Source organism: Ambystoma mexicanum, chromosome 11 (assembly GCF_040938575.1).
Source record: "Ambystoma mexicanum isolate Mex_15411 chromosome 11, UKY_AmexF1_1, whole genome shotgun sequence".
Lineage (NCBI taxonomy): Eukaryota > Metazoa > Chordata > Amphibia > Caudata > Ambystomatidae > Ambystoma > Ambystoma mexicanum.
The window spans coordinates 940,239,754-940,266,341 of record NC_090934.1 but is presented as its reverse complement, the minus strand read 5'-3'; the positions used below and the strand labels follow the sequence as shown (position 1 = coordinate 940,266,341).

Here is a 26,588-nt window from a genome sequence, read left to right as displayed (position 1 = left end):
GTCCTCCCTGGTGGGGGGAGTGTTTTGTCCAGGTCCGGATCTGGTGTTAGGTTATAGTCTCCGCCGATTAACAGTTGACCCTTGAAGAATGCCGCTATTACTAGTAGGAGATTTTGCGGAGAAAATGGTCTTGGGCGCTGTTCGGGCAGTAGATTGCTGCTAAGGTGATGGGGAGGTCGACGAGGAGGCCTTTCAGTAGCAGGTAACGCCCATCCGGGTCCCTTTTAATTGTGATCTGGGTCAGAGGCAGATTGCGGCTGAGGAGGATGGCCACTCCTCTCTTTTTTGGCCGGAGGAAGCGAAACAGCGTCTTGGGTAGCAGAGGAAGGAGATCCGCTTTTCATCGGCGGCTAAAGGGTGCGTTTCTTGTAAACAGACTACATCCGCAGATGATTCTGAGAGTTTTTGCTCCACCGATTTCCTCTTGCCTGGGGCGTTCAGACCATGCACATTCCAGGTCAACATGGTGAGTTCCCTATCTGGCGTAGCCATTTGGGTTGAGTGCATTTGCTAGTTGAGGCAACCCCCCTGTTGGTGTTTGTATCCCGTAGCTTAACTTACGTTTCTGTGGTTCCCGTTCCCTTTCCCTTTGAGGAGAGTTCCCATCTCCACAACTCCATTCTCCCACCTTAAACAAAAACTTGGTCTTACGGTCCAGCCTTCGGCCAACGGGGTCTACGGCCGGGCCAACGCAGCCAACTAGATCGGAGGCGATTGTGCCTCTAGTGTTTCCAGTGAAACGCGAGGTTTTCTCCCTTATTTAGGGTTTGAGTTCTTTTGGTTGGGGTGCTGGTTTCGTTAGATCTCTGGGGTTGTTCTTGTGGGGGAGAACCCCTTTGTTGGTTAGGTCAGGGGAACCTTGTTGCCTGGTGTTGTGGTCCCAGTGGGGACCCAGGCTGCAGGGCATCCCACCGGGCTCGGATGAGTGGGGGTTGAGGCGCTGCAGGTCCGTGGGTTGTTCTGTAGCTCATCTCATCGGTTGTTCGGCTTTTGGTTCTTGTTCTTGGAGGCGGGCCTGTGCGCCCTGCGGCGGCTTTTGACTCGGGACCATGAGTTCGAGGGTTCGCACCTGGAGTCTCTGGGGTCGGGTTCTGCTCTGCTTGGTTCCTCCTCCCTGGCTTCGGGGTTCATGAAGTTTTCTGCTTCTCTACGGCAGGAGATCTGTCGCGCTCTTCCCTCCCAGGTAAAGGTCAGGGCCGTGGGGCAGTCCCACCGGTATGTTATCTTCTTTTCACGAAGCCATTCTGCCATAGGCTTCAGGGCTTTCCGTTTTGCTAGCTGCGTTTGTCGCCAGGTCGTGATACAGGGATATTGCCGCGGTCAGTCAGTGCGTGATATCAGGATTCACAGGCTGTGGGGGCCAGGGGAACAAGGCTTTACTCCTGGCGGGTAGGGTGCTTCACTTCAGGATGGGGCGGAGCGCCTTGCATTGGGTCTCTCCCGGGAACTCCCAACCTGGCAGCGCACCGAGTCTTCTGCAGGTGCCGAGGGAGTCCCCCCAATGAGTTCGGGGTGCAGTGTTCTTTGGGGTGGATGTGTGGGCCCCGCAGAGTTTATGCTGCCTGTGCTTGGTCCCCTTACACGCTCTGGCGTGGCAAGTGCCGCTTTACCTTGTGTCCACGTTGTGGCTCTGGCTGCTGTGGGGGCCCAAGGGGGCTGGGTTGCTTGCCCGCCGCTGTGGGTGTGCGCCTTGCCTCCAGGTGTTTAGTCCCATGGGAGGGAGAGGGGTCCGTATAGCGGCAAAGGTCCCAAGTGCTGCGGCGCTGGAGGGAGCAGGCTCCTGGGGCGGGGGGGGTACGATTGTCAGAGCCGAGGTGTGGAGGGAGATGGGTGCTGAGGACCGCGGGAGCCAGGCAGGCCTGCGGGACCCCAGGTGTGCTGTTTTACTGGCGGTAGGGGGCCCGGGGCTGGGTCGGGCGGTGCTACCTGTGCCTCTGGCTGGGCTTCAGTTGCGGCTCTCGCCCGCTTGTTACTGTGGTGGGGGGGGGCGGCCTCAGCTTTGGTGGCGCTTGCGGCCCCGTCATGGCAGTGTCAGCCCCCTCGAGGAGGAGCGGGCGGGCAGAGAGGCTCGTACTGCTGGGCCGACTCTGTCTTGATGTTTTCTCGGGACACCTGTGGGACCCTCACCGGCTCCAGGCTTAAGTCGTTGTAGAAGTGGCTGGATGGTGGAGGCCTCCGACCCCCGGGTCTTACAGGACTGCTGGTGATCGGGGGGGGGGCGGTAGGAGGAAACGGCTCGCAGGGAGGAGACTGAGATCGCCCAATCCTCTCAGGCACGGAGGTTCAGGCGGGATCTGTTGGGTCAGAGGTGCTGGTCTCTGGGAAGGTTCAGGTTGGGGGAGCATTGAGGAGCTGCGTGGCCCCCCTGGCGATCGGTTGGGCCTGTGGTAATGGCTCCTGTCACGCGCCTTGCCAGAGTCAGAGGGTCCTCCTCAGTTGTGGCCGGCGGGCTTCCTGCTGCGGTTTACTCTGGCAGGCACTGCCGGGGCCTCTCCGCGGCTTTTAGATTTTGGGAGTAGGCGTCGGTGTAGCAGGGTGGGGGGGCGCTCGGCACGCACGTACCCCGCTGCAGGGGGTGGCGGTAGTCCTCAGCGTGTTCCTCTGGGCGAGGTGGGATCAGGCTGGGGTCCCTCCGCTGAGTTCAGCTCCGCAACTCTTTAGTCCGCCACGGCTCGCTGAATGATCGCCATGGTCCCCGAAGCTTCAAAGGGGTCCCTGGGGCATGGAGAGGAAGCGCGCATGCCGGGAGCGATGAGGGTTGCCGGCGGGCAGCTGGGGCCACAGTCAATGTTTTCCAGCCCCTGGAGGCTGGTGAGAGTTTTCTGGCTCCTGGGCTGGGCTGGGCGCCTGCCCCCCCCGGACGGCAGCAGTTCCCCGACCTGTACGGGGGTCGGCAAGGCTCCTGGATTGCAGGCGAGCGGCTGGGGTCACAGTCAATGTATTCCAGCCCCTGGTGGCCGGGGAAGGCTTTCCGGCTGCCGGGATGGGCTGGGTGCTTGCTTCCTCAGATCATGGCGGATAACTGCTCTAATCGATTGCGGAGCTAATGTCGGCCATTTTGCTGGAGGTACTCTTTCGTTTCCCACGTCGTGGAGGGCCTCTTCAAACTATGAGTTTCACATCACTGTGAGCCGCGAAACTTTGACGCATTATGCCGGCATACTTCGCCGGTCGATCCCTCTGCTTAGTTGCTCGGTGAACTCGCTATCACTGGGGCATTGGTGATGGCTGCTTGGCCGCGGCCGGGAGCTCTCACAGAGCCTGTCCGTCCACCATGGCTCCAAGCCACGCCCCCCCCAAAAACGTACCTTTTAATAAAAGGTATACTTAACTTAAAATGACATTTCCAATTGTCACCACTCTTTCATCATTGTATTTAATAAAAGGGTGCCCTTGGCCCCAAATTAAACTCCTAAACTGTCCCCAGTCCCTAGCCCTGGCCTTAAAACAGAGGGGTGTTGCATATCACTGCTGCATGGTTTTAGTGCATGGCTGAAGAGTGTTTTGCAAAGTGAAACTCGTGTAATTTCCAGTGAACAATATACACTCTCTCCAGAGAGTGAGTAAGTGACCTTGATAGCAGAAGGCCTTTGCACTACTTTTGGGTGAAAAGGAAACGGGGTGCAATTTGCCACATGCATTTGTTTAAATCTATGTTTCCCAAACTGCAAGCAATTTCAAGCGGGCAGGGAAATTAACCTAACAAATGTTGCTGTAAGATTGCTTTGAAAATCGAAAATGTGTATGTGATTTCAAAGTACACCCTTATCAAGAAGTGCTGATGTTTATGCTTTAGTCATGTTACTAAGCATTCTTTAATGTGACAAGAGGGTTGAACCGGTTATTTAGCCTGTGTTCCATGTTTGTGAGACAAAAGTAAATGCAGAAGGAGTGCATTTAAAAGTAAGCTCCTAAAAGTTTTTTATTTTCTTCTAATTAAAGCTTTGTTTTCTGCCACAGTGAAGGTGGCATGTGTCATTAGGTACAATTATTATTCATTGATCTGTATTAGGGGTCCTCCAGGCTCGTAATAAATAAGTTGCCAGTAGTAGTCCAAAAAGTAGCACACGCCAGGCAAGAAGTAACACTGTTTATTACAGCTGTGCAAGCACAAATCAAGCAGTAGTGTTACAGAACTGGTTGATGAGAGCTGATAAACTGGCTCACCGTGAACATTAGTTGTATACCGCTAATACATAATACAATGTTTGTTTAATTAGAAACAGTTGCACTTCAAACTTCACATCTTCTCGGTTCTCAAGAAGCTCACTGGTTAGACTATGGGCCTCATCACGAGTCTGGCGGTAACCCTTAAATGTGGCGGTAGCGCTATTACCGCCACATTTAAGGGTCTGCCCGATCATGGCTTTGGCGGATTTCCCCCCAGCTTTTAGCTGGGGGGAAATCCACGGCAAAATTGCCGATTTTCAGCGTGATTACCACCGGCGGGAAATCCGCCGGCGGTAATAGCACACATTTTCCCCATTGGGCCCAATGGGGAATGACGAATTCCCGAATGGGCCCAATCGGGAATGGGCAATAACCCTTCCGCCAAACCCATGATCCGGCGCTAATAGCGCCGGGGGGTTGACGGTCAGACTTTTAGCCTTAATGAAGGCTTCCATCTCCAGGTGGCTCTCCAGCTGCATCATGCACTGTCATCAACAGGTGAGCAGGCTGCTACCAGGCCAGCCCAAAAGCCCACTTCACCAGAGCCATCGCAGCAATGACAGCTTTTCTCTCTGGTGTACCCCTGCTCAACATCTACAGGGTAGCTATGTGGAGGTCTACATACACCTTCACGAGGTTCTACTGCGTCGACAGGGATTCCAGGGAGGAGTCCAGAGTCTGCCAAGTGGTGCTGCGCAACCTGTTTGAGGTGTGTCTGTTCCAAGGGTGAGTGTTTATTGCTTCTGTTGAGCCTTGCCACCTCCCATGGTTGTGTATAGGTACTGCTGTGTAATCGTTATTCATGAGCATGTGAATTCATGCCAGAACCCATGCTGGAGAGGGTTTAAGTTACTTACCTAGAACTATTGTTCTCCAGCTTGGGTCTGGATGGATTCACATGCAAACCCTCCCTCCTTTCCCTATTTGTCATACTGCCATGTAACGTGCTTACCAAATCTGAAGGTGGCCACCAAGTGTGGAGTTTAAGGAGAGGACTGTCATTGGATGGGGGCAGTATGACTCAGAGTATGATTGGTTTAGAGGAGAAATACAGTTTGAAAGTAAAACTGTTGTTTCCTTTACCGAGGATTCGCAGCCTGGCAACAGGGAAAATACGTGAGCATGTGAATCCATGCCAGGCCCATGCTGGAGAACAATAGTTATAGGTAAGTAACGTAAACCCTCTTTCTATACGACGGCCTGGTTCTTGGCTCACTGTTTACACGGGTTGGGAGATTTCTGTGGCTGTATATTCGACGTCACTAGGGCCAGCGCTAAAAAAAAGGAAGCAAATTGTCGTGGGGCTCCTTGATTTGGGGTGGAGGGGACTCCCAAGGTTAAGAGGGGTCACTCAATATAATGCTACAAGACCTGGAATACATTTGAATTATTATTGTTACGTTCTTTTTTGCCTTGTACTCTTGTGTTATTTAGTTAGCCTGGTCGTTGGTGTTTCTTTCTGAACGAGAGTCATTTCCTAAGGACATGCAATTGGATTCAATGTATGTTTCTTCAGGTCTATGGGATTGATACTTCTTCTGACATGTATACTAGTTTTTCACTTTTCTTGCGGTATATTTCGAAGGGATTGTGTCCTCCGACGTATTCCTTATCTTAGATAGAAATCCTTCAGCTTTGCTGGCCTCGGAAAATTTTTTCGCCAGAGGGCGCTGCGCGTCGATGATCGCCGAGTCGATGACCCTCGACGGCCTCCGTGCCGACGTCGACGTCATCCTGCCTATAAAGGCCGCGCGCAGCGTCCGTTGCTCAGTTCCGTTTTTCCGCGCTTCGTTGTGCCTCGGAACACCGTTGCTCAGTTCTCGTCAAGATAACGTATATAATAACTACTATTTACCTCGATATCGATGGCATCCTCCTCCGACCCGACGACCCCTCGGTCCGGTTTCAAAAAGTGCCGAGACTGCGGGAAGAAAATGTCGTTGACGGACCCTCACAGGGTCTGTTTGTGGTGTCTGGGAATCACGCACCAGAGTTCGGAGTGTGAGGAATGCCTTTCCATGACGGCGAAAGCCTTGAAGGAGCGTAGGGGGAAGCTCGAGAGAGGTAGGTCAACTTTAACTTCCTCGAAAGCTTCTTCGGTAGAGTCGAGACGTTCGTCTCCTCACCATAAAAAACACTCTCGATCTAGATCACGAAGTGGCTCCCACCACTCGTCGACATCGAGACACTCGAAGAAGAGACGTAGGAGATCCCCTTCGTCATCTTCGTCGAGTTCTCCTGAGAGAGTTCATTGCCCCACAAAACGCAGCTCGCAAGCTGAGTGGGAGGAATTCAGGAAAAAGATGCTAAGCGTCTTCGAGAAAGCGGCCTCGTCCCCCTCGAAGACAGCTGAGGGTGATACCCCGGGTAAAAAACCCAAAAAATCTAAACGCCGCGAGTCGCAGTACCCGGCGGAAAAGTCAACCCGAAAGCGCCTCGAGCCATCGGGAGATAAAGCATCATCGACGCCATCGTCGAAAACTCCTTCGAAACAGAGGTCGGCGCCATCGACGCCGTTGTCGAAGGATTCATCGGCGCATCAGTCGATCGAGTCGACGCCGACGTCGACGCCGATATCGACGCCGGTGAAGGAAAGAACCACGGCTACTCCACAGCCAACGGTTAGACAAAAGACCTCCGACTCGACGCCGAGAACGTCGACGTCGTTCTCGAGCAAGACTCCGATCCTTTCGAGTTCTTCGAGGCCTAGTACACATTTCTCGACGCTTTTCACGGCGCCTTCGAGTACTTTCACGTCGGTGTCGACGACATCGACGTTTTCAAGGCCTGTGATGATGGCTCCTTCTGCATTGGAAATGGGGTTTATACCATTCCAAAAACCAATGTATCCCCCTTTAACCTCGATTTTTGAGGAAAGGGAGGATTCAGACCAAGATATTGATTTACAGAGGACCACATCACCAGAGCCAGAGACTTTCGCCTCTGAGGAAGGAAGATTAAAAAATCTTCAGGATGCACTTCAGGAAGCTAGTGGCTTGGACACTTCTCCTGAAGCAGAATTTATCAAACCAGACCCAGGAGAACATGCGGAGACTCCATATAGAGCTCTGATGTCTAGAATCATAGAATTTATGGGTTGGTCTGCACCTTCTCCTGCCTTTCAGCAGGATGACCTCACTGACATACTGGACAAGGGCCCACAGGAGGATCCTGTGGTTCCATTTCACTCTGCTCTACAGAGAAGGATTTTGACAAACTGGGAAACGCCAGAAATTATCCCGGCAGTAAATAAAAAACTGTCAACAAAATACAGGGTGGCTAGTTCTGACCCTGAATATTTGTCAAAACACCCTACTCCTGAGAGCTTGGTTGTACAGGCTGCAACCTCATCAGGCAGCACATCTGCATACCCCACTGCTCCGCAGGATAGGGATGACAAAAAATATGATGCCATGGCTAAGAAGGTTTTTTCTGCCTGTAGCATGGCGTTAAAGTCTATTAACGCGACCTGTACGCTCGCTAGGTTCAGCCACACCCTTTGGGAGTGCGCTTCATCAGCGGCTGACTGCCTCCAAGAAGGAGAGGAAAGGGACGCATTTTTAAACATCATCAGGGATGGTAAAGATGCGATGTGCGAGACCCTACAAACTGGCCTAGATTCTGCTGACAGTATCAGCAGGGCCATGGCGGCAAGTACCACAATCCGCAGGCATGCGTGGTTGAGGAAGTCTGGTTTTGCCTCTGACGTGCAGACCAGGCTTTTGAATATGCCCTTTGACGGTTCTACCCTCTTTGGAAAGAAGGCGGATGACAGTTTGGAGAAACTGCAAACGTCCAAGGCAGCAGCCAAGTCATTGGGAGCTGCTATCCGTCAGAATACCTTTCGTCCTTCGGGATCATCGTGGAGAGGACGGTCCTTTCGTTACTATTCCTCATATGGAAGGGGCAGGGGACGACCGGCTCAAAGAGGCCAAGGAAGATTTACCCGTGGTGGACGGGGTAGGGGAAAGAAAGCCGCACCCGCAGGAGCAGGAGCCACTTTACCTTCGGCAACTGCATCAGCCGCTTCAAAACCACTCTGAGGTCTCCCCTCACAGAACACCAGTAGGGGGCAGGTTAACTCACCATCTGACGGAATGGCAGGCTATTACGTCAGATGCTTGGGCTCTGGAGACAGTAGCCCAAGGTTACTGCCTGCCTTTCCTACATATCCCTCAGAGTCATCCACCGGGGAACAACCCTTTGAAGCTTCCAGATCCGCTCCTCTTGCAGGAGGTTTTAGACCTGCTAGAGAAAGGTGCCATAGAACTGGTACCTGTAGCGGAAAGGAACAAGGGTTGGTACTCCCCCTACTTCATAATACCGAAGAAGGACGGAGGACTGAGACCCATCTTAGACTTACGGGAATTGAACAAATTCCTCCGAAAGGACAAGTTCAAGATGGTGACTCTCTCTCAGATCCTTCAGGCCCTCCAGCTTCAGGACTGGTTGGTATCTCTAGACCTCCAGGACGCTTATTTCCATGTGCCGATCCATCCCAGGCACAGGAGATACCTGAGGTTCGCAATTGGCAGCTCTCATTATCAATTTCGAGTTCTGCCATTTGGGCTAACCTCCGCCCCGAGGGTCTTTACCAAGCTAATGTCGGTTGTGGCTGCAAGTCTAAGGAGGGAAGGGATTCATGTCTACCCTTACCTAGACGATTGGTTGATCAGAGCTGTATCTTCGGAACAGGCTCAGAGACAACTAGATTATGTTTGCCACTTCCTTCACAAGCTGGGCTTCTCCCTCAATTTAAAGAAGTCACAGATGATACCATCACAGAGACTCCAATTCATTGGAGCAGTCCTGGACACTTCCCTGGGAAAAGCCTTGCCACCAGAGGTGAGGGCTCGAGATATTCTGCAGATGGTCATCAGATTTCAGAATGCCCAATATCTCCCAGCCTACGACTTTCTGAGGTTGCTAGGCCTCATGGCATCCTGCATATTCCTCGTGCCGGAGGCTCGCCTGAGAATGAGATCCCTCCAGTGGGCACTGAGAACTCAGTGGTCACAGTTCTCAGAAAGGATGACAGATCTCCTTCGGATCCCGGTCAAAGTAGCCCGAGACCTTCAGTGGTGGGCCTGTCGGGAGAACATCCTGAAAGGAGAAATGTTTTGGCAACCATGGCCGGAGATAACAGTAGTCACGGATGCCTCACTCACGGGGTGGGGAGCTCACGCCAACGACTTGACCATCAGCGGTCGTTGGTCTCCATCGGAGTCCAGACTACATATCAACCTGTTGGAGCTGAGAGCCATCAGACTAGTGCTGAAGGCTTTTCTGCCGTCTGTACGGGGAAGAAACGTCCTAATAATGACGGACAATACAGTGGCCATGCACTACCTCAACAAAAGAGGAGGCGTAGGCTCACTACCACTGTGCAGAGAGGCGATGCAGCTCTGGTTTTGGGAAATTCAGGAAGGAATCTCTCTATCGGCAATTCACCTAGCCGGAGAGAAGAACTTGACAGCGGACGCTCTGAGCAGGCAGAGCACAGTCTCTCACGAGTGGGAGATAGCTCAGGAAGTCCTTCAAGAGATCTTCGCCCTTTGGGGAACCCCTCAAGTGGATCTGTTCGCCACCAGTATCAACAGGAAGTGCGACAGATTTTGCTCAAGGGAATTTCCCCCGAGAGGAGCTCTAGGAGATGCGTTCGTAGTGGACTGGGAGTTCCCACTTCTGTACACGTTCCCTCCGGTCCCTGTCATTCCTCAAATGATCAGGAGGTTGAGAAGGTTTCGGAAGACCATGATCCTAATTGCCCCGGATTGGGCCAGGAGAACGTGGTACCCGGACCTTCTAGACATGTCCATCTGCCCTCCAATTCGACTGCCATACAGAGAGGATCTTCTCTCGCAGAAGGAAGGTCAGGTTCTCCATCCAGCCATCAAGACCCTCAACCTTCACGCTTGGTGTCTGAAAGGTTGAGGTACAAGGATTGGGACCTTCCGGATGATGTTATGGAGGTGTTGCTTTCGGCCAGAAGGCCGGCAACTAAAACTCTATACCGCTGCCGTTGGAACAAATTTTGCAGCTGGTGCAGAGAAAAGAATATTGAACCCTTTTCTTGTGGTACACCTATGGTGTTGTCATTCTTACTTTACCTGGCTAATTCAGGCCTACAGGTTGGCACAATTAAGGGCTATCTCGCAGCGCTATCAATCTTTAAGCGCACTGCAGAGGAGCCTTCATACTTCAAAATTCCATTGGTAATACAATACCTAAAAGGATTAACTAATGTTTATCCCCCGAAACCTTTTCAAGTTCCCTTATGGGATTTAAACCTAATTTTAAACTTCCTAAAGGGTGCCCCTTTTGAACCACTACACTCTTGTTCATTGAAGCTTCTCACCCTCAAAACTGTTTTGCTAATAGCATTGACATCTGCTAGAAGGGTTAGCGAGTTGCAAGCCTTATCGTGTAAACCTCCACATACAATCTTTTACAAGGACAAAGTTGTTCTTCAGGTGAAGCCTAACTTCCTCCCGAAGGTAGTCTCGGAGTTTCACATCACTCAGAAGATTATATTACCTTCTTTCTACCCTCCTCCTCATCCGGGGAAGGAGGAAGAGAGACTGCACAGGCTGGACCCTAAGCGAGCCTTGAGCTTCTATATCAGCAGATTGGCTAAGATCAGACAAGCAGACCAACTCTTTGTAGGTTATGCAGGACATAAGTTGGGCCTTCCAATAACAAAACAAACCATCTCCAGATGGATTATTTTAGCCATTCTGGAGTGCTACAAATTGGCAGGAAAGGAGCCTCCTCAAAATCTAAGGGCTCATTCTACCAGGGGTATCGCAACATCCTCAGCCCTTCAAAGAGGGGTGCCAATTCGAGATATATGTGCGGCTGCCACATGGTCGTCCGCACATACATTTACCAAATTCTATAGCCTGGATTCCTCCTCTAGTCAAGAAACTAGATTCGGCAAGGCTGTGTTACACTCTGTCCATTCTGGAAGGGTAACATAACTTTTATTACTCCCGCCTCCAGTCACAATACCACTGCTATGGGAGTCTATCTAAGATAAGGAATACGTCGGAGGACACAATCCCTTCGAAGAACTAGTTACTCTTACCTTGTAACGTTCTTTCGATGGGATGTTCCTCCGACGTATTCCTTATCGACCCTCCCATCCATCCCCGCAGTATGACTTCCTGTGGGTTTGCAGCCTATGCTCCTTCAAGGTGATTAGTCTAATCCAAAAACATTACTGGGGACTACAAAACGGAACTGAGCAACGGACGCTGCGCGCGGCCTTTATAGGCAGGATGACGTCGACGTCGGCACGGAGGCCGTCGAGGGTCATCGACTCGGCGATCATCGACGCGCAGCGCCCTCTGGCGAAAAAATTTTCCGAGGCCAGCAAAGCTGAAGGATTTCTATCTAAGATAAGGAATACGTCGGAGGAACATCCCATCGAAAGAACGTTACAAGGTAAGAGTAACTAGTTCATCTCTACCCATAGAGGTGTTTGGTTTCTGTACTTCAACTCCCACAACTTTATCGTTTTTCATTCTCCTCAGTTTAGGGTTCCCAACCTCTCCTTTAAGGGTATTTGGAATGTAGACTTCAATTCCCAAAATGCAACAGCATTTCACATCCTCACTGTAATTAGTATTGGGAGTGTAGACTTCTCTTCCCACAATGCAGTAGTGTTTCACTTTTTCCACTTGCAAATTCACAACTTCTCCTTTAGGGGTTTTAGGAATGTACAATTGAATTCCCACAATTTAGTAATCTTTCACTTTCTCACATCAAGGTTCACAGCTTCCTTCCTCTGCAGCGGAAGTGAATGTTCGATTCACTGCCCACAATGTAGCAGTGCTTTGCAACTTTTCCCTCTATGGTATTGAGCGTGTGGACTTCAGTTCCAATCAGGTGATAGCCAGGGCTTTAATTGGGCCGGGGCTATCTGAGGTAGAGTCCCATCAGGCATAACAAACTGCTTTTGAGCCAGGGCTCTGCCTGGCTCCTCTCAGATTCCAGCTACTGACTTATTAAAAACATAATGTTATACTCAGTCTTCTATCGCCATCATGTGGCTAAAATATGAATCGTGCTTAGGTTTTGTATCCTAGTCCACATGTATATGGTGGAGTTGTTTTGAGGTCTATCTGAAGAAGTGCTGCCGTTTTTGTCCGCACCCTACTCACCCCCAATGACTGCGGCACACACAGCGCTTCATTTGTGGTGGGGGGGCTTGCCAGGGCTCAGGCCTAGCACTTATTTCTGAGCCACAGCACTTATTGGCAATCCTAGCGTGGTCAGTGAAAAGGCCAATATCAAAGCGGAGTGCCTAGCATGAGTGCCAAACCAAGTGAGATGATCTTGCTGCAGTGTTGGTCAGGCACATTCATCAGTTCAGGAATGATTTTGCCTGCATTTATCCAATAATTTACCATAGAAGTAAAGAATGTTGGCTCTTATTTTCTATTGATAGATCCACTTGCCACTGATGGGATCAGAGCAAAATATTAACAACAATGTGTTTTAAAGAAGCACTTAAATATTTACATTATTTAAAGACACAATGTTATGTCGATTGGTATCTGTAAATAACACCATGCATCCATCGCCCTCAATGAACCATGGTATTTGCAGCCTAAACACCAACCTATGTGGTACTGTATGGAGCAGGGATGGGTGGTGTCAGCGGGCTGGGAGCTGCCTGCCCGATGTGTGGCACTTATTTTCTTTCAAATTAAGCACTGGGCACACAGCCATGGATTACAGGGTCTTGGTTGCTAGACATCCATTCACCTTTTTATTTTATTTTTTTGCGGCCATCAGCAGACAAAGCAAGGTCCTCAGCGTTCTGTTGGCGGGCGAGTAACACGTCAGAGAGTAATCTACACCACTAGGGTTCCTGCTTTGTCACTTGCAGGCCACAATTAATATGGTTTTTAGCTTAAGAAAATTGTTTTACTTGGTAAGTTAACTTAGTCTCAATTTTTAAAGATTTTCAATACGATGCTTTCAAAACAAACTGCTAATTATTTTTGCTTTTAAAAACCAACAGAGAATCTTCAGTTCTCCAGGATGGGGTCTGGCATGGATTCACATGCTCATGAATATTCCCGGTCGTCAGGCTAGGAATCCTTGGTAAAAGAAAAACAGTTTCATTTTCACTTACAAACTGTATTTCTCCTTTTAAGCAATCACTGTCCTCTGGGTCATACTGCCCCCATCCAATGACAGCCCTCTCCCTAAGCCCCTCCTCTGGCAGCCAGATTTTTACTGCAAGCTCCAGTGTTGGGAGTGCTCGCGTTTGCTCTGTGAGCTACTTCTATGTTTTTTCGTGTTTTCAACGGAAAACGGTTCTATTTTTGTTCTGAAAGAGCCTGTGTGCTCTCTTCTCCATCTGTAGACAGCTGGGATCCATTGTTGGTGAATTTCAGCGCCGCTGAAGGGCAAAGATCGTTGAAGATTCCAGAAGGCCATCGGGCCTACTTCGTGCCCTCTGACTATGACAGAGGAGAAGATGTAGGGAAGGTCCCTCTTCAAGCGCTGCACTAAGTGCGGGCTACAGAATGTGTTTGATGAAGACAAGCACCTGCAATGCCTCTACTGCCTGCACCCGGACCACAAGGAAGTGGAGTGCGAGATATGCCGCGGGTTGTCCAAGAATTTGACAGACAGGCACAGTAGATTGGCGGCGTGGCCTAACGCCAATGCTTCTGACCCATGCTCCCAGCAGGGTCATGCCTTACCCAGACACGGGTACGGGGACAGATACGGCCATGACTATGGACGACAACAAGGATATCATCGCAGCAGACGGCATGTCTCCGCATTTGGATGCGTCACGTAGGGTGTCCCCACCGACGTGTGGGAAGAGGGCCTGGCCCTCATGAAGAACCCTTTCATGGCTCCAGCCAAACAGGATAGGCTGGGGAAGAAGTATCGAGTGCCGGACTGCGCATCCAAGTGCCTGAGGTTGCAACCATCGCCGCATTCGGTAATTTCGGCAGCCGCAAGGTCAGCTAACCCATCCTCGTCGTCTTCGGTCCCCCTGGATAGCGAGGGGAAGAATATGGACGCCATGGGAAGGAAGCTGATTTACACTATGGCGTCAACTATCAAGGCGGTGATCCTAGCCAAGTACGACAGGGAGCTGTGGTAAAAGCTGCAGCCTATTCTGGAGTTCCTCCCCGACTAACAGATGGAGGAAATTGCTCATTCCCAGGACGGGTAAGTAGTGTCTTATCACGCCATTACAGTGGCGTTGGACGTTGCCAACACAGGGTTCTGGCAAATGGGGAACAGTGTTTCCCTTAGTCTGCAAGGCTGGATGAAGGCCACAAATTTCCATAGAAGGTGCAGGCGAAGGTGTTGGACATGCCCTTCGACTGAGAGAACTTGTTTGGGAACGTCGTCGATGAGTCACTGCAGGCCATCAAGGCAGATACGGAGACGGCCCATTCCCTGTGCACTCTCCAGCACCATCGCTCATCTTTTTGCTCCTCCAGGGGAAAGTCGAGCATGTCTGCCAAAGGTTTCTCCTCTTTGTGCCATCAGCCCTCCAGATCTACAACTCAGGAAACCTTTAAGAGGCCATTCCCAGGCTTTCGGTAACGGAGGACAGTGTCACCCGCACGGCAGTACGCCGGCACCGAAACAGGCCTGAACCGGCCAGGATGTCGGGCCCCCACACGTGCACCCTGGTGGGAGGGCGGCTGACGAACATTTGCTGGCGAGTGGAAGAAGATCACCACCAACAGTTGGGTGCTGGACTCTCTCGCCGAGGGGCACACCCTGGAGTTTCAAAGCAGGTGTCCACAGATCCATCCAACTACCTGTCAGGAACAGCACATCCCTCAGATCCTGGAAGAGGTACAGGCCATGCTGCGAAAAGGGGCGATAGAGCTCGTTCCCAATGGCTACGGGGCTCCAGAGTCTATTCCAGATACTTTCTGGTCAGAAAGAAGACCGCGGGCTGGAGGCCCATCCTAGACCTGCAACCTCTCAACAACTACTTGGAAGTCCCAAAAGTTCAGGATGGTCACGTTGAAATACGTGCTTGGCCAGCTGGGGGAAGGAAACTTCTTAACGTTGTTGGAACTGGAGGATGCCTATTTCCACATCCCCCATTCACAAGAAACACGAGAAGTTTCTGCGTTTCATGGTGCAGGGTCAGTACTACCAGTTTAAAGCTCTGCCTTTTGGATTAAAGTAATTTCCCAGAGTGTTCACAAAATGCCTGGCACCGGTAGCGGCCATCTACGTCTACGGGGCATACACATATACCTGTACCTTGACGACTGGCTCATCCAGGCCGGCTCACAGGAGTTGGCCGTCAGACACACGGAGGCGGCCGTACAGCTACTGACGTATCTGGGAGTCTCCATCAACTATCCAAGTCCTGCTTAACACCATTACTGAAAGCCCTGTTCCTAGGAGCCAGACTCAATACGGTTTACTGCCTGGTGTCACCCTCTAAGGTGAGGGTAGTGCCATTCAAGGGAAGGTGCAGTGGCCGTTGTCGATGTAGCCAGCCACGTTGCGGACCATGAAGTCATTGCTCGGCATGATTTCGTCCTGCTTCTACCTCATCTGACTCTACAGCTTGCACATGTGACCCCTTCAGGAATTCCTGGAAACTTGCTGGATACAGGTGTACGGAAGCTTTGTGGACAAGATCCCGCTCGACGAAGAGTTCCGTCGAGCGATAGGGTGGTGGGGCGTCCGCTACAACATCGGCCGAGGCACAGGATTTCAAAACCCTCCATACCAGGAGACGGTCACCACGGTGCTTCCCTGGAGGTCTCGGGATCCCACACCGGATATCTACATACCACAGGCCTGTGGCTGCCGGAGGAGAAGGATCTCCATATCAACATCCTGGAGCTACGGGCAATGTTCTGGGCCCTTAAGTCATTTCTCCCGTCTCTCAAGGGCAAGGTGATGAGGATTGTCACAGACAACACCCCCACCATGTTCTACATCAAGAAACAGGGGGGCACTCGATCCTCAGCGCTCTCCAAGGAAGCGCAGGACTTGTGGCGCTGGGTCATCAGACAAGAGATGTTCCTCACCCCTTTTCACTTGGCGGGAGTCAAGAACACCATCGCAGACTTCCCCATCAGGGAATTGCACTCCTGCCACGAGTGGGAACCTCACCAGGACCAGGTGGGCTGCACTTTCGTGAAGTGGGGCAAGCCCCAGATTGATCAGTTTGCGCCAGAGGCGAACTCCAAATGGCAGAAGTTTGCTAGCAGCTAGCAGATTCTACCAACCGAGGAGCTTGGGGGATGCATTCTCCTTCCTATGGGACGGGATGTTCCTGTACGCGTTTCCTCTGTGTCAGGTTTGGCATTGTGCTGAGTGCGAACGTGTTGGGGATTTGTGTTAGGGTTTTTGAATGTGTTTTCTTGTAGAATTTTATTCCAGCCTTAACTGTAGTATTCAGAGTGAGGGTAACCCAATCAAACATGGAGGAGAGGGGCAGAGTTCTGATTGGCCCAGGTAGTCACCTGGTGGACTTGGCAATATTCTAAACTGCCTTTCATCGTCCAGTCTTATTCAGGAATGTCCTGTTTATCAAGAGTTCCGCAAAGAAGTAAGTAAAGCCTGTAAAAATAAGTGTTTCCCCTGAATCTCCAAGGTGAAGAAACTGCCCAAATTCTGTGTGGGACAAGACAACCAGCAGCACCCGGTGGGAGCGTTTAATTACTTTGGATTATTGTAGAGATAACCTTTCTTGCAAAAGGAATTAACTGTACCAGTAATCGTATGTGACTTTCCCTTTAAGAGTGACTATTTAGTTTAGGTATTTAGCTAAGTTAAGCAAGTGTTCTGAAGAAAATAACTTTGTGAAACAAATTCTTTAAGTTAAAACTTGCGTAGCTAAAAACTGAAAATAGAATGTAAGAGTCTCTAACGTTTTGTCTGATATCACAATGTCATTATCAGTATTCGGGCTTGCGTAGTTAAAGGTGTTTAGGAAGTTCATTTTTTAAAACTTACGCTTGTGTTTGGTAGTGACTGAGATTAGAGCTGATGCGTTATAAAGATTCTGTTGACCAGCATTTGGAAGTCTACGCGCGTGTGCGTTAAAGTAAAACTACGTAGTTTGTTTAGTTCGTTTCGCGCATTCGCATTTATTGTTTGTCTTGAGAGGTCAGGCAGGCGCATGCGCTCTTAAGATAGTTTTGTTGTAAGGTTGGCTTTGTTTTACAGTGTTTAGATGCTGACGCGTGTGTACTGTAGGTTGCATTGGAAGCCTGTTAGAGTATAAAGTGGCGCACATGCGTAATGATAGAATGTCTTCAAACCAGAAGTCAGGCACACATGTGAATGAGTTTAGTAGTGTTTAAGTTCAGTATTCTATGGATTTAATTACAAAATATAAACACGCTGATACTAAACCAAATAAAACTATCAGGTGTTTCAGGAACAGCAAGATTAAAAATAGAAAGAGGACATCTCTATAGACTTGAGAAATTAAAAAGTGTTTTCTACAGAAGGAAATCCTGCAAAAGGACTGTAACGGTTTTCTATCCAATTTAACTTTCAATTTAGATCCAGAACAATCTTTTAAAGAAACAATTCAACTAAATATTACTACAGAGTTCTGAAATCAACTTTCCACTCTGGAATAGAGCATTGAGCAAGGTATAGTTGCCTTAAAGAGAAATTGAAGAATACTTTAGTTTGAAGAAAAAGGGAGCTTGAACTTTCTCAGACTTTTCTAATGTGAAGAAGTAAGAAATCTAGAAAACATTCAAAAACATTGAACTGTGAAGATAATTCATTATGGATTACAATTGAATTAAAGACAGAAAAGTCACAAGAACTGCCACCAAAAACCCTCTAAGCAGTATGCACAGGGAACACAGGTTTGAGAGATCACAGTGAGAAATAATTGAAATGCATGCAGGAATGAAAGCAGGGTTGAGTAACAATTATTAATGTATTTCTTTTACAGATTGATGCCAGTCTGGAGATAAACATCTGTGTCTTTTTTTGTTTTATCCCCTTCCCTTAGGAGGGTTGGAACTTCAGCTGTTTAATAAGATCAGTTGTTGCTCACACCTTCTTGGGAGACTGTGGGACGCAGCAGCTTCCGCGGACAGAAGAATACTGGACCGGACACTTTGTTGCCTCTCCTGCTACGTGTCATCAACACACTCAGACAGTGCCAATGCAGATTTGGTATACAAACCTTCTCAGCCTGTCAGCGTCGCCTTCGGTCAAGCTGCCAGTGGTTCTAGATCTTCTCACCAGAGAAGGAAGTGTAATCCTTCATCACGACCCAGGATCACTGAACCTGAGGGCTTGGCTCCCGCAGCCCTAGAGTTTGGAGGATATGAGTCGCCTGTGGACTGCAGGGAGGTCAGGCCCAGGGCATCATCGACTTTGAAGAGCTACAGTCACAAGTGGAAGCGTTTCGCTACGTGGTGCCGGTCTCAGAAGATTACCCCTCTGAGGGTCACAGACCCTGCAGATTCTTCCATACTTGCTATCCTTGGCCAAGGCCGGACTGGCACACGCCTCCTTTAAGGTACATCTGGCGGCTATCTCCTGCTACACCAGGTCTCCAGGAAGGTCTTCACTTTGGTATCATCGACTAGTTAAGGACTTTTTCTATCTTTCCCGCCGATAAAGGCTCCTACCCCGGCGTGGCAACTCAATGTGGTGCTGATGAGGCTCATGGGGGCCCCCTTTGAGGCTATGAATCAGGCCCCTCTCCAGTTCCTCTCGTGGAAAACGGATTTCTTGTGGCCATCACCTCTGCCAGGAGGGTAGGTGAGATTCAGGCCCTATCCTGCAAGCACCCATACCTGACTTTCCACAAAACAAGGGTGGTGCTGCGGACAGACCCCTCTTTCATGCCGAAGGCTCTGTCGGAATTCCACCTCAACAAGCCTTTGGTGTTACCTGTTTTTTTCCCCAAAGCCTTTGTCACCGGTTGAAAGGAACTCGCACTCTCTGGACGTTGCTCGTGCCTTCAAGTTCTACGTGACACGCACAAAGAGTTTTCGGAACACTTCACAACGGTTTGTGAACGTTGGTCCTGTGAACCTTGGGAAGGCCTTGTTCAAGGCTTCCATTTCAAGGTGGCTCTCCGGTTGCATCATTCACTGTCATCGGTGGGCGAACCGACCGCTGCCCGACCGTCCGAGAACCCACTCCACCAGAGCGATCACTGCGACGACGTCCTTCCTTTCGTACCCCTGCTAGACATCTGCAGGGCTTCTTTGTGGAGGTGCACGCGCACCTTCATGAAGTTCTACTGTGTCGACAGGGATTCTAGGGAGGAGTCCAGAATCATCCAGTAGAACCAGAGTCGTCCAGGTAGTGCTACACAACCTGTTTGCTTGAGATGAGTCTGTTCCAGAAGTAAGAGTTGATTGCTTCTGTTGAGCCATGGCACCTCCCGTGGTTTTGTAATGTTGTACTGCTTTGTATTCGTTATTCATGAGCATATGAATCCATTGCCAGACCCCATGCTGGAGAAGGAACACGTTATTTACCTGTAACTGTTGTTCTCAGCATGGGTCTGGCATGGATTCACATGCGAACCCTCCCTCCGACCCCTCTGCAGCTCTTCTTGATCATACTGCCACTTTACGTGCTTACCAAATCTGAAGATGGCTGCCAGAGGAGGGGCTTAGGGAGAGGGCTGTCATTGGGTGGGGGCAGTATGATCCAAAGGACAGTGATTGGTTTAAAGGAGAAATACAGTTTGTATGTGAAAGTGAAACTGCTTCTTTTACCGAGGATTCTCTGCCTGACCACGGGGAGTATTCATGAGCATGTGAATCCATGCCAGACCCCATGCTGGAGAACAATAGTTATAGGTAAGTAACTTGTTCCATTTAATTTCTTTCATACAATAGTGTATAAAAGGTATCTGAAGATCCTGTGTTGTTTCTTGCTTTAAAAACAATCTGCACTATTTGTCTTGGTAACACAGTATTCCAACTCCTCTAAAACATAGGCATGGCTGGAATGCATCGTTACACCTTCTGGAACTGAAAACCAGCAGTTGCTTTCTGTGACTTTCTGTATATTTGGTGTTCTGCGGGAATGCACGCCCACCACTATTTAGGCCAGTGCCACCTGCTAGGCCACGTCAATTGCCAGAGCCCGCGCTCCTTGATTTTTCATACCACTTATAGCATCTGAAGGGAGCTATTCTTGCTGATCCCGGCTGGATCCGTCTCTGTGATCATTGCTTCACGCCCCCTAGGGTTGCTATTGGGCTTTTCCTCTCTTAGTTGCACCAGGCGTTTGTGTACCGCTGAAGCGAGGGAGCACCAGTGACCCCTCCTTTCTTTACTCCTCATCCGGGCTCCACTCTGTCTCCTTTACTGGATAAGCATCTTCTCTGACAGCAGCTTGGAACCTCTCCCTCATCACCTTTCTCTCCCAGATGACTTATGCTTCCTGTGCAGCAAAGCATATGCTGTCAATCTGGTCACATGGGTACAAGGTGGAGAAAAATACTCGGTCTTAGTGTTGTTTCACCGGTTCAGGGGCGTGTTGCCATGGATATCTGTGCACAGGCACATCATGGCACAATTGGGTCCCCTTCCCATTTCGGAGCAGTGGTGTTGCCAGGTCTTCCAGACGGGGGGGGGGCGACTGCACAGTATAGGCAAGAACCTAGGGCAGGGCTTTGCACAACTAAAGAACAAGCATTTATTGTATTGAGGCTATTGTATACTCCTGACTAAATAGCTAAAAGACAAATCCAAGAGCCTGCCTCCTTCCATTGACTCGGAACTCAAAGTGTTGTGGGCCCAAAAAAACCCTTTGAGTTGTACTACTGTGTTTTAAGGCAAATAACTAAAGAAACTGTCTGATGAGGGCATCTACATTTAGTCATTGTTTGACAATAACATGCAGCGGTTTATTGTGTGACCTGTCAAAAGACTCAAAGTGCTGACAATAAGTACACTTTTTGCATGTCTAATAGGAAAACATTATGGAAATAAACTAAGCAGTTTGAAAAAGAAGGGGGTTTACTTTGTGATTGGTGAGCCATGGCGCTATTAGCGCCATGGCTCATGCTGGTAAAATACCGGCACCGCCTTGGCGGAAAGGGGATTTACCGCCCCATTCCAAGGTTGGAGGGGCGGTAAATCCCCCTTCCGCCATTGCCCTTCCCCATTCCCATTTCTGCCCCATAGGGCTCTATGGGAATGGGGAAGGAGCTAATTACGGCACCGCAATTTTGCGGTGCCGTAATTAGCTCCGAGGTCCCTTAGCGGGTTGGATTTTAACGCCTGCAAAAAGCAGGCGTTAAATCCCCCAACTCGCAAAGGGACCTCGTAGTAAGGCGGTAAGGATTTACCGGTACCGGTATTTTACCAGTACCGGTAAATCCCTACCGCCATCCGTATAATGAGGCCCAATGTGTTGTCTTGAAATATTAGATTGTTAACAGGAGTGGGGTGGGATTTGTGTCTCAATGCACCCCCGGTCTAACATTCACACTTATGATATGTCATTTATAACGCGCCTGTACACAAGTGTTTCTAGGCGCGACATACATTGCAGGAATTGTCACAGTTAAAGGTGTAAACGTCAATGCATCAAAGAGTACCAGTAGATTTACAACATTGCACATAATGCAGATGTATATTAGCCAACTAATGGCTGTTCAGTTTACTGTGTGCGATGAAAGAGATTGTCCTGACAGAAGTCGAACATATGCATGTTTTCTCTTCTACCATAGAACATTAAAATCCATGCAAAGCAACTGCTGAATATACAAGTTCTGGGGTTTGTAGGGCATGCCATTTGGTTTTCGCACCCGGTGAAGGACACTGAGCTATCAGGTGGCTGGAACGGTGGGCGAGAATATACATTCCCCTCCTGCCCTTCCCCCCGTGTGGCGTCATTTTTGTTTTTAAATGTGGAAAGCCAATAGGGAACCTCTCTCTGTTACCTCCCAACCACCCAAACCAAACCTCTTCCCCACCCCATCCCTCTCGCCCCACTTAACTGCAAGACCAGAGATTTATGTGCCGGTCAAGCGCAACTCCCACTCCGGCTGCCATAAAAATTGAAAAGGGTCTTAGTACCTTTTCCCTTTGCCGGCAGCCATCTTGGTTTCTTGCGCCACCAATCTCCAGAGGAAAAAATAAAACATTTACTCCGTAGATAAACCCCGGGGTGCGAATGGCTTTCACCCCCGCTGTGTGGGGGGCGTCCATGGCCGGTGACGGCCCACAGGCCACACCGTGGCCCGAGCAGCAGGCCATTACCGGGGGTGAAAGCCATATTCCTGCACATATAATAACAGTTGTTCCCATTATCAGAATGCAACCGGCTGTGAGCATCAAAGCCATGACTGGTTTATTACTTCAAGCCCGAGTTAGCACAGCTAGAGATGTCTGAAAAATACCTTATGGTTGTACTACTTTCAGATGTACAGAACCCAGAGCCTGTGTCCAATTTACCTGCTTTTTGATCTTGTTTGACAAATGCACGTTTCTTGTTCAAATACAATGTGCATGATTTTTGTAAATCCACAAAAAAATCCAAAAGCCCTTTCAATAGATTGACAGTTATGGCCTCTTGCCTGAACCAGAGAAGGGAATATTCGCAGCTTTTACTGGGCTTTGTTTACATTTGTTTTAGCAACAGGGTCTTTTATCAAATGCTTACCACATTCCCTCTTTAGATAGGCAGCACACCACCTCAGCCTGGGGTAAACTCACACCATATAGGTAAAGTCGAGCTTTTTTTCTATAAGGAAATAAGCTGAGCCCCACCTCTAAAATCAACTTTCGAAGAAGCTTCTTACATATATGTTACATTTTTCGATTTGAGCAATTGAAAGAATCAGAGAGCTCACTTGGCCTTCTGTGTTATTTGCTAGAGTGACCACAGAGGCTGGTGCACCTCACATGTTAGTTAGGGGGGTGCCAGATGGTAAAAATATTTACCCAGTGTGATGACTGGACCTCCCACTCCCTCTCATTCTCTCGATCATTAGTTTACCTTTCTCTCTCCCTCCTCACTCTCACCATTGCGCTCTTTCACTTCCCTTCCTGGTGTAATCTCTCCTCTTGCTCACTAGTCTAGTTTGCTCTCCTCATTCACTCTACTCTGTTGTTTTTTTCTTCCCTATACGCTGTATTTGACTCTGTGTCTTTGCTCCTTTCTTGCAGAGAATGAAAGATCAGGCCAAGACATTTTCAGACGAAATCAGGCAGATCGACTTGGATGTCAACCGGACCTTCCGCAACCACATCATGTTCCGTGACCGCTATGGAGTGAAGTCAGTGCACCACTCTCCAGTCCTCCTGCAGCCACCCTTACAGTTTGTGTGTTTGCTTGCATGACAATGTTAAAATGGCGGGAGATTCTGCTCCTTGGTGCCCACACTACTTTCTGGTTGGACACAAATTCAATGCATTCATTCTATCCTGGTGAAATCCAGTGGAGATGATAGGAGAGGGGGCTTCCCTATAGGTGAGAACCCTCCACAGTCCAGTGCATACAGAAGGAGTACGGTTGTATGGTATGCCCTTGCTACACATGCCTTTGGGTTCTTTTAGGTCTTTTCATTGGCAACCACCCACCCTTTTGGACTGCACACACTGTCTCAAAGCCATTTAACCCATTTTCTGAGGGAGGAGGAGGGGGGCCTGTGTATGCACTATGTCCCTCCTGCACACCCCTCCTTCACGCATTGACCCGGTGGTGTGCTTACTATATTCAGGAACATCAGTGAATGTTAACGATGCAGTGGGGTTTCCCAATCTGTGGAGTTGTGACAGAAGGGGAAACAACCTCTGGAACTCAAGATTCTTCAGTTTGTGCATTTCCTGAGCTCCCTGGGAGGCGGGAGGCCGCATGGGGTTCAGGCTGCTTGGCGGTCACACCATTTGCAGTTTACGCAGGGACCAGCTCTGGGATACAAAGCATGAGGCAGCAATAGAGGATATGGAACGAGCGAAATTAGATAATTCCAGAAAAAATATCCTTCTCAACTAGGCAATACTAAGAGCATGTGTAATGTTTTGTGTTACCAGCCCAGGATGGTTTTAGTATAATAATAATGATTATGGTAACGGTGATTGTATATTCTTTTCTGGGGTTAAAAGGACTCTGGGCATTCAGGCGATTTAAGAAGCAAGTGTTAGTGTGTTACCCATTTGATCTCCTAAGTGGGCATTTTCTGAGAAATGCAGGCTACGGTCTACCCATGGTACCCTTATATTGCACCAATCCCCACAGGGACAGGCACATTGCAAGTCCCAGAATGTAAGGTATGTAGGCATGAGCACGTGTAGAGCCCTACTTTCTGGTAGTGGTAATGGGGCTTAGACACAGAAGCTTTTGATTCTGTTAAGAAAATGCACCGAAATGTACCTACTATGGTCCGTTTGACATCATTATTTAGCAAACAGTGCGTGCTACATGTTGGTCAATAGATGCTTTTAGGAGGTTGACTTAAAAAGGCCGCTTTTCTTCGCCGATTTACGTGGGCTTGGGCATTACACGCTCCTTGTTATGCCCCTCATACGCTTTGCGCAGCCTCACTCCGTAGTGAGAATATATCTGCCACCACATTGCTGGTGGGTACAGCTCTCTGTGTCCAATGTTGTGGTTTTTGGCGGCCACACCAACGTTTACTGTCTTCTCTCTCCCTGCAGGCAGCAGGCGTTGTTCGATGTGCTCTCCGCCTATTCTGTCTACAACACAGTAAGTATTGCCACACATTGTGCCTCTTTTCTGACCAGCTGGATGAGGAGGTGGGCTTTGCAAGAGGTTTGAGAGCACTTCCTCTCTAGGTCAATCACTTAAGACCTACGCAAGGGTGCGTAACCCTATGGTGGCTGTTTGTGCTGCATTACGGTATTAGTTTGGTGGTCTTTGCCCAGTACCCTTGGGCAAGTGCTTCTCTGCCCCTCCCCCACAAAAACCAGTAAAATCATCAGCACTAGTATTCGTCTCAACTGAGAAATCCAGGATGTCATGAGCATGACTTCTGAACTACCCCGCCATCTCTACTGTGGTGCCCCGACTTCAGTGCTTCAGGACATTCACAGAACGGTGCAGGTAGCTTATTTCTTGTGATTATTTTGTGTTTGTGTTTAAAACATTTTTTTTTTTTACAAGTGTGGTCAGACTTGCATAGTGGAACTGTGAGGACCTTAACGCTGCTTCACCTTTGTGACACCTTCTAAAGCTTCTACAGTGTATGGATGACATTGGTATGTGAGATAGGGTAATGCCTCAAAATTTGCACTCGCCACAAGCCATTGGCTATTGAAAAATGACTCTTGCGAGTAAGAAATGGTGCCACGTGTGCATGTGCAGAATGGAGGGAACAAGTAACTTTGTAGGTCTGGCTTGTAAGCTTGCAGTTTGAAACGTTGGCCTCTGATATGTTAATGTATTACGGTTATATTCTGATGCATACCTTCCTCCCATTGACTCTTCCTCTCTAGAAATACCTCCAAACCCAGACCCGATTTGGATTTTTTAAATAGCCACTAGATGGTTCAGAAACGCTTAGAATTTGCTGTGTCAAAACTGAATGGCATCAGCTGGCCCGGGAAGTAACATCCCAAGTATATACGGAGCAGCATTTGAACTTTTCTCTTGGTTGCTTTTTTACGCATGCTACCGATGCCATTGGGAGCGAGCCACTTGCTGTGTTTCTGACGTGGTGTTCCTTTTCTCAGATATGCTAGGCCAAAATACCTCATTGTTCCAGCTTTGCAAGCAGCAAGGGTTCCAAATGTTGGCATTAGATCCAATCCAGTGACGCATACGATGTCTCAGTTGGATTACGACACTGATCCTTGGACATTTTGGCAATCCCTCCATTACATGGATGCATGCGAGGGACCGCCCATGGTTTTCACCATGCTCAATACCCCAGAAAGGGGGGAGTTTATCTCAGGCCTCTTCTTCATAGCACTATTTCGCATGCTAACCCTGTTCCACTCTGCTTCCCAAACACAAGGAGGGTTGCCTATTGCTGCAGGTTGGTATCCAACTCAAAACAGTGCAAGCCCAAGCGCAGTTTCGTTCTGGTACTTCAAATCCTTAATTCAATGGAAAACCAAAAGCCATATAACCTCCCTTTCTTCCGTCCCAGGAGGACTGTGATATGGTACATGAGGCTTTTGCTAATAAAATCAAGACAGCAAGGGAATTAATAACAACAGCACAAACCACTCCTAAAGACCAGCTTGACCCAGAAACCCCCGGATAAATCAATGAATCACCTCAAAAATGTAAATTCCACCCAAACACCATAGAGGATATGGTACAATTTCGGACAGCCATGAAACCAACCACCTGTGCAGAAAATACCCTCCACTCCCCCCAAAATAATCTTGGATAATAAAGAAATATTTGCACCACTGCTCACAGGGATAGTGAACGCGTCCTTCAGAGACAGCATTACACCAGAAAGCATTAAGACAGTT

General features: G+C 49.1%; 1 protein-coding gene across 7 annotated transcripts in view; it reads left to right on the top strand.

The window, feature by feature from the left end:
* LOC138503953 (uncharacterized) overlaps positions 1-26,588 on the top strand; it is an 863,233-nt gene that overhangs the window by 714,422 nt on the left and 122,223 nt on the right. For all 7 annotated transcript variants that reach the window (XM_069624086.1, XM_069624084.1, XM_069624081.1 and 4 more), the window contains 2 exons: positions 23,310-23,419; positions 24,801-24,849. In XM_069624086.1, the coding sequence (XP_069480187.1) occupies positions 23,310-23,419; positions 24,801-24,849 (159 nt within the window). The remainder of the gene's footprint in view (positions 1-23,309; positions 23,420-24,800; positions 24,850-26,588) is intronic.